Source organism: Nicotiana tabacum, chromosome 4 (genome assembly GCF_000715075.1).
Source record: "Nicotiana tabacum cultivar K326 chromosome 4, ASM71507v2, whole genome shotgun sequence".
In the NCBI taxonomy this organism is placed as follows: domain Eukaryota; kingdom Viridiplantae; phylum Streptophyta; class Magnoliopsida; order Solanales; family Solanaceae; genus Nicotiana; species Nicotiana tabacum.
The window spans coordinates 21,759,284-21,767,616 of NC_134083.1; the positions used below are offsets into that span (position 1 = coordinate 21,759,284).

At 37.2% G+C, this 8,333-nt stretch overlaps 1 protein-coding gene across 1 annotated transcript; it reads left to right on the top strand.

Moving 5' to 3' along the window:
* The first annotated feature begins 3,200 nt into the window (after positions 1 to 3,200).
* On the top strand, positions 3,201 to 4,247 carry LOC107811205 (protein LURP-one-related 12). Its single transcript, XM_016636092.2, has 2 exons — positions 3,201 to 3,561; positions 3,718 to 4,247. Exons 1-2 carry the CDS (start codon positions 3,337 to 3,339, stop codon positions 4,132 to 4,134), a joined length of 642 nt encoding a protein of 213 aa, XP_016491578.1. The 5' UTR covers positions 3,201 to 3,336; the 3' UTR covers positions 4,135 to 4,247.
* The last annotated feature ends 4,086 nt before the right edge of the window (positions 4,248 to 8,333 follow it).

Here is an 8,333-nt window from a genome sequence, read left to right on the forward strand (position 1 = left end):
TCCTGGAAATAAACCTTTGGGTTGTAAATGGATTTTTAAGAGAAAAAGCAAAGATGATGGCACTATTGATAAATTCAAGGCAAGACTCGTAGTCAAAGGGTATAGACAACGAGAATGTCTAGACTACTTTGATACATACTCTCCAGTTACAAGAATTACGTCCATACGGATGTTAGTAGCATTAGCTGCAGTGTATGGTCTTGAAATTCATCAAATGGATGTTAAGACGACCTTCTTAAATGGAGAGTTGGAGGAAGAAATTTACATGGAACAACCTGAATGGTATGTGGTTCCAGGTAAAGAAAAGAAAGTATGTAGACTTGTTAAGTCTCTTTGCGGACTAAAATAAGCACCCAAACAATGGCATGTGAAATTTGACCAAACAATGTTGTCAAATGATTTTAAGATAAATGAATGTGATAAATGTGTGTACATTAAAAATGTTCAAAATCACATAGTCATTGGTTGCCTATATGTGGATGATATGCTGATAATGAGTAATGACATTGCCAACATAAATGCTACTAAGCGTATGCTCAATAGCAAGTTTGATATGAAAGACTTGGGAGTTGCTGATTTAATTCTGGGAATTAAGATCTATAAGACTCCTCAAGGTCTGGCATTGTCACAATCTCATTATATTAAGACAGTACTTGAAAAATTCAAGCACTTGGGCTTTAAAGTTGCAAAGACTCCAATTGACGTGAATCTTGCATTAGCAAAGAATAAAGGCCAAAGCATATCACAATTGGATTATGCTCGTGTGTTGGGATGCTTAATGTATATCATGAATTGTGCACGACCAGATATAGCTTGTGCTATAAGTAAACTGAGTCGATATACGAGCAATCCAGGCCAATCTCATTGGATGGCAATGAAACAAGTTTTGGGATATTTAGAACATACCCAGAACTTTGACTTGCACTACAGTAAATTCCCTGCGGTGATTGAGGGATACTGTGATGCAAATTGGATCACCGGTTCAACTGATTCTAAGTCCACGAGTGGATATGTATTCACTATTGGTGGAGGAGCGGTATCTTGAAAGTCATCCAAACAAACATGTATTGCCCGTTCTACAATGGAAGCTGAATTCATAGCCTTAGATAAAGCCGGTGAAGAAGCTGAATGGCTCCGAAATTTCTTGGAAGACATTCCATTTTGGCCCAAACCGTTGGCACCAATATGCATACATTGTGATAGTCAAGCGGCAATTGGAAGGGCTGGGAGCGTTATGTAAAACGGTAAATCTCGTCATATACGACGAAGACATAAAACCGTTAGGCAATTACTCTCTAGAGGAATTATCACGATTGACTATGTAAAGTCAAGTGATAATGTGTCGGATCCACTTACAAAAGGCCTAACTAGAGAGGTAGTTGAGAAATCATCAAGGGGAATGGGGCTATGGCCGAGAACAAGTCATTGTGGCGGTAACTCTACCTAGAAGACTGAAGATCCCAAGATCTAGGTTCAAAGAGATCAAACAAAGTCATTAATGACGGTTCAACATTGTCAAATAAAATTTTAGTCCATTCTCGTGATGAGACAATGTTCAGTACCAAGGATAAAACATTAAGGCTTTTTAATGATTTCTAAATTTGATACGGGGTATATCAAATAGTGTATCTACAGGATGACACGTTTAGGAATCACCTATGTAAGTGTGAAGTGTTAGCCGCTTCAAGGAGAACTTTGTAAGGCCAGTTCTCAACGCACTTATGAAACCAGGCGGTGTTCATGGCTGAAACGAACACAACAATGAGAATCAAAGATGGTTAAGGGTTGATTGTGTGACTTATGATTGTCTAGGTATACACCAAAGATCGACGGTTCAAAAATATCAAATCTACCGATTGACCGAATATATCCGACAAAAGTTCACTACGGAAAGTTCAAAGGGAAACCTACTTATCCAGATGCGATTAATCATTGCTTGCAAATCACACAGTTTTTTCATGCATACTTCCGTGATATAGCCATTCCCCATTCATGTGGGGGATTATTGAGGTTTTTGTTATTTAAGATGAAATAGTTTTAAAATGAGGGTGAATGAGAAATGGAGGAAAAAATGAAATTTTTGAGTAAAATTTTAAGTTTTCCCCTATTGACAATGAGACATTGTCCCATATTGGAAGAGGAAAAGATTTTTGGTGGGTATATATATAATTGCTCCTCTTGTAACTCTTAAAGAGTTAAGAAGAAAGCAAGCCTCGCGCCGTCGTCGCTCGCTCGCTCGCTCGGCTCGGCTCGGCTTCGGCTTCGGCTTCGGATTCGGATTTGGATTTGGATTTGGTCAAATGATCGATTGATTGGTTAATTTTTTGGACCAAATTTATTTTGTTAATAGTATTATCCGCATTTGTAACGAATATATTCCAATCCGTGTATTGACCACCAGCTGCAATATCCCACCATGACCAAGTTCTTGCTCCACAAACAAGCTAGTGCATGCTCCACCATGGAGGGTGGAGGGTCGTTCATCTTCAAAGCTGACTGCTATAAATATGTGCAGCAGCTGTTGAAGAAAAATATACCAAACTGAAAACGCTCAACTTTAGCTATACATTGCACTCCTTCCTCTCAGCATTTCCATACGATTTTCTGAGTTTCTACTCCTTTGTTCTGCATTATTTTAACTTCAAACAAAGCAACTGTAAGTGTGATTTGTTACCGAACTTTGTGTTGGCTGAAACATTGGGGTTTGAAGTACCGCTACACCAGTGTGTGATTCGTTCTATCGTGGGAGGAAATAATCCATAACCTTAGGTACTAGGAGGGGATTAAATTCTTAAGGAAACACTGTGAATTCAGTGGGCTCGAATTAATTACTGTTTCATTACGATAACTTATATTTTCCAGAATTATTATTTACAAATACAACAATATTGGCGGGACTAACATTTTATACCACTATTATTGATTTGTGATCTCCACAATAGTTGGTTCCATGCCTACACGAGCTAAAAAATATAAAAGATAAGTTTTCTATTTTAATGCAACATGCAAACTTTAACCGACTGAATTTAAAAATTGATACACGTACTATAAACTGGAAGTTTGAGGCATCCTAGTCAGATTCTTTCACGCTCCTTATTATTAAATAACTCTATTTGCTAAGTACTAGACTTTAATAAATAATAATTCTGTAGATCGTATATAGGACCACTTACTAATAAATACACACCACATGCTTTAGCGAATTTTGTACCTCTTTTCAGACCTTACTTTGGCATCTTCAATTCATAAATATCTCATTTCTTCCCTTAAGGTTAACTTTGATTGTTAAGAATTGTAAAGCTTTTTGCGAAATCAGATTTTAATTTAAACCAGAAAATGAAGGGTAAAGCTGTTGTTGAAGATGCATACCTTTACAGTGAAGAAACGAATCTCACAGTTCGCAAGACTTCCATTTTCTTCACTGGCGATGGCTTCACTGCCTACGATTGCAAAGGCGAGCTTGTTTTCCGAGTCGACACGTATGGACCGGATTCTCGTGACCTAGGTGAACTCGTTCTCATGGACGCCACTGGCAGATGCCTTCTCACTGTTCGCCGTAAGGTATTTAAATCTTCCCCCTTCTCAACTTGTCAAATCCTAAACTTCTAGTAAATTCGAGATCAAATTTTCACTTTCCCTCTAAGATATGAGTACAATTAATGGGGTATAATCTGAGTTGAATAAACGAGTTGACTCAGTTTTAATTTTTTGGAACAGAGGCCGAGTCTACATAACAGGTGGGAAGGATTCTTAGGGGAAAGAGAGGAGGGACAAAAGCCAATATTCAGCGTGCGTAGATCCTCAATAATCGGAAGATCGAGCGTGACGGTGGAGGTATACAGCAATCCAACGGAAGAGTATCAGATCGAAGGGTCATTTGCGCAGAGGAACTGCACGTTTTTTAACGCCGACAAAGTATCAGTAGCTGAGATTAGACGCAAAGTGGATACTTGTGCCAATGTAGTGCTTGGGAAGGACGTTTTCTCTTTATCAGTTAAGCCTGGTTTTGATGCTGCTTTCGCCATGGGATTAGTCCTAGTGCTTGATCAGATTCAAGGTGATGATTATGTTAATCCTAATGATAATCGAGTCGATGTGGACCCCATGTCCGATGATCCCAATCTTTCTTCTTAAATTAAATTAAATTTTCATCCCATGTCACTGTAATCTATAAAATTAATCTTTTCTTTTTTGCCCTTTTTGCTTTTATGTAAAATAATAAATCCTACTAACTGAAGCTGTTATAGTAATCTTGCCCCCAAATCAGAGAAAACAATCTGGACTAAAATATCACATTTAAAGAATTCGGTAAACCACTAGTGGAATGGTTATCTGTATTATCTTGTATCCTATACATGTAAATGTTTGATTCTCATTAGGCATTTCTTTCTCTTTTTCCTTCACGGCCTTCCCATAAAGAATTAAAATAAGGAAAAAGAAAAATTTAAGATAACAAAAAGTGAAAGTTATTTTATTTTAACATTTGCCTTTGAATTCATTTGTTAATCCCAACGTGTAGACAGCAAAATATGCCAAGATGCTTAAGGAATAAGAATGGTCTTTAATAGTATTTGTTTACGTAAAGTGATTCTTCCACTTGTTAATTTGGTGCGACCGTGTGGTGTTCAATTAATATAAACTCTACCAGTTTCTTAGTTATTATCTTAGGGTACAATGCAAAATCGATTTCCTTGTCAATGTTGAATTATGGAAGTAATGCTCGTTGATTTTATGATGATCACGATGAGTTGAATATTTGACGCTACGGTAGGGATTCATTCAATTTTAACCGTCGCTTTAGCTCAAAAAACTTATTTCAAAATAATTGTTAGAAGTTCTTTTTAAATGTAACAATAAATTTATTAATTATTTTCAGCTATACCTTAAAGCAACGTTAAAATAGAATGGAGAAAGTATGATTTAGATCCTTGCAAAAAAAATAAAAAAATAAATTCTCTTAGAACCCAATCAGCTGCACATAGCCACAGAGAATTTAAATTGCTTAAGCATTGCGCCACTAATAATGCAGGATCGTTTTCTTGCTTTCCTTATCGCGGTGGACCTTTTGTTGGGGATTGTAATCATTTTTCCTTTCCACTCGATTTTATAAAAACAAAACCCTGAAATAAATGCAGATCAGATATAAATTGTGGTATGGGCTATTTCCAGAATTTGCTGTTCCTCTGCCCCCCCCCCCCCCCCCAAAATCACTCAGGGGCGGTGACAAGTTATGCTTGAATTCTTGATAGATTGTTTATGTGGCTATTAGTAATATAAAAATTATTATGTGGTGATTAATAATAAAGAAATTATTACTATTATTATTATACAAGAATTGCTTATTTTGAATGTATTTTAGTCTTTAAATAATCTAAATTCTGTATTGCTAATACATATATTCTTAATGTACATTCTACTGTGTATAAAATGATATATAAATTTATGCATAGATTCGCAATATTTGTTTTAAAAAATAAGAGACAAAATTATAACCAAACAATGAATAAATTGTGCTAAATTTAATGAGGCGATTAATTCTCTTCATTCAAGCCGCTGAATTCAATGAGAATAAATAAAATCCCATATTCTCTCGAAGGATATGTGGCGGATAGACTTCCCATTCCGCTTGTGTGGGAGAATAAAAGCTGCGGTAAGAATATGCATTCCTCTATAATCAAATGCAATTGTCTCACCTACATGTGAGGTTTCGATTTGTAGCAGAAATTAAAGTAGAAATTGTACATTAGGGCTTGAGAGAAGAGAGTGATAATCGGCTTAATGTATGCATATTTTGATATATATCGTCTTACATTTTGCTCATATCTCGACGATTTGAGATGTTTAATATGATTATTTATGCTAAATTTTGGTATTTCTATATGTAGGGATCATTCGGATGCAATTTGGGACGAAAGGGCGCGAATTGGAGCGAAATCGGGACAAAAAGGCAAAAAATAAAATTTGAGGGCCACAGCCAGCGTGGGGCGTTGGCTGTGGCGCAATTTACAGCAGCTAACATTTTTGAGTGCCAGGGACAGCACCCCACGCTGCCCTGGACGCTCAAGACGGAAAAATAGCTTTTTTCGACTAGGACTCGGTTATTTCGACCCCTAGACGCCCCCAACTCATATAAAAGCCAACCTAAACCTATTTTTGAGGGGGGAACGTGACTTAGAGAGAAGAGGGAGGCGCCAAACACTCGGAAGCAAGTATTTGATCAATTCTTCCATCCCTTTCCTAGTACGCATTGATTTTATGTTTGAAAACTTTATTTTTGATGATTGTATGAACATGCCCTGGACGCTCAAGACGGGAAAGTAGCCTTTTTCGACTAGGACTCAGTTATTTCGACCCCTAGACGTCCCCAACTCATATAAAAGTCAACCTAAACCTATATTTTAGAGGAGGACGTGACTTAGAGAGAAGAGGGAGGCGCCAAACACTCGGAAGCAAGGATTTGATCAATTCTTCCATCCCTTTCCTAGTACTCATTGATTTTATGTCTGAAAACATTATTTTTTATGATTGTATGAACATGAGTGGCTAAGAACCCTATTGTTCTAGGGTCATGGGTATACATGAATGTTGACGTTTGATGTTTAATTTGACGAAGTTGATTTTATCATATTGGGTTATTTATTTAATTCTGTTTTTAATTATTTTGCTGAGTAGCTAATAGTGAAATATTATCTACGAATCTAGAGTTGAACTCGAAAGTGGAAATTCTAGATTGCATATAGAATTAAATAGAGCAGGTTCTTGAACCCGGGCATCGGGGAACAGATTCGCAATTAGGATAGACATATACCCAATTGCCTTGCTTGGTTGAAATACAGGAAGTGTAAATGCATTCTTGTTAATCATAATTCCATAGACATATAAGCATTAAGTTAGCTTGAATAGGTGAGTAAGAACTCGACAGATTCTTATGAGTAATATCAACCCTGTAAATCAACAACTTAGATAAATCAATTAGTCATTTTAAACCAAGAACGCAACACGATTGTTAGCTAACCCGTGATCCTGGAATATTATCTCCTATTGATTGTTATTCGAAATTGTTTAAGTGTTTTGGTTGATTTTTAGTATTTCATTACTTGATAGTTTTTAGGTAGTAAATTAGAAAAATATCTATTTTGTGAGAAATCGCTTGAATCGATAAATTATTTGAGTTTGAATTAGTCAAAAGTTAATCATAAGTCTTCGTGGGAACGATAATCTACTCACTACTCTTATTACTTGACGACCACGTATACTTGCGTGAGTGTGTTTGGTCGCAACAAGTTTTTGGCGCCGTTGCCGGGGACTTAGAAATTAGCTACTTGATTGAGTTAAGCTTTTATTAGTTATTTGTTCAAGCTCTAATTTTTAGTTTACCTTGTTTGTGTTAACGCATGCTCTTCTCTTGAATGCGGAGGAGTAGAAGCGCAAACAATCTCCTTCCTCTTGTTCCTGAAATTGAACGAACACTTCACATAGTGAGGAGGGAAGTCGAAGCAAGAACTAGAATAGAGGGAGAGTTGGACATTGTAGTTCAACCAGAGCCAACAGAGATGACAGGTAATGAAGAGCGTGCGGTGATAGAAGCTTCAAGGCCCAATCTTGCTAATATGACTCAGGCTATTGTGAAGCCTGATATCACAGGGCATTTTGAACTCAAACAGTACATGGTACAGCTGATTCAGTCCACAGAGCAATATGTGGGTCTATCTCATGAAGACCCGTAGAGGCACATTCAGAATTTCCTGAAAATTACGGACACCTATAATTATCCGAATGTTTTCAAGGACTATGTCAGGCTGGCATTATTTCCCTTTTCACTGCTGGGTAAGGCTATCCATCGGGACGGGCCGTCCCGTCCTGTTCCGGTCCCGTCCCGCGTCCTGTCCCATCCCACTTAATTCTAAACGGGATGGGCCCATGTTAAACGGGACACGTGATGGGAAGGGATGGCCATTTCGTCCCGTTTGTCCCGTCCCGTTAAGTCCCGTCACGTCCCGCCTGTCCTGTCCTGTCCCGTCCCGCATCCTATTTTTTGTGTGAATTATATACAAGAAACTTATAATCCTGCTTTTCAAGGTTTTCCTAAGACTACAGTTAGAAATGATGTTTTTAAATTTCAAACCGAATATCTTCAGTATATTCGTTGTATATTTTTTCACTTAGATTGTAAAGTGTCTATCACATCTGATATAGGTCGTAGTCCTAATGGTTGTGATTATTTAACTGTTGCATATCATTGGGTTGATCATCACTGGAACATGCAAAAATGTATTATTGGTTATAAATTTGTTGATTCAAAACACACTGGAGCATATATTGCAACTACTGTT

What these genes read in the sequence shown, in the direction of transcription:
- LOC107811205 (XM_016636092.2), top strand. Translation starts at nt 3,337, where the DNA reads ATGAAGGGTAAAGCTGTTGTTGAAGATGCATACCTTTACAGTGAAGAA. An exon ending in TTCTCACTGTTCGCCGTAAG is followed by an intron (nt 3,562 to 3,717) that starts GTATTTAAATCT and finishes TTTTTGGAACAG; the next exon opens with AGGCCGAGTCTACATAACAG.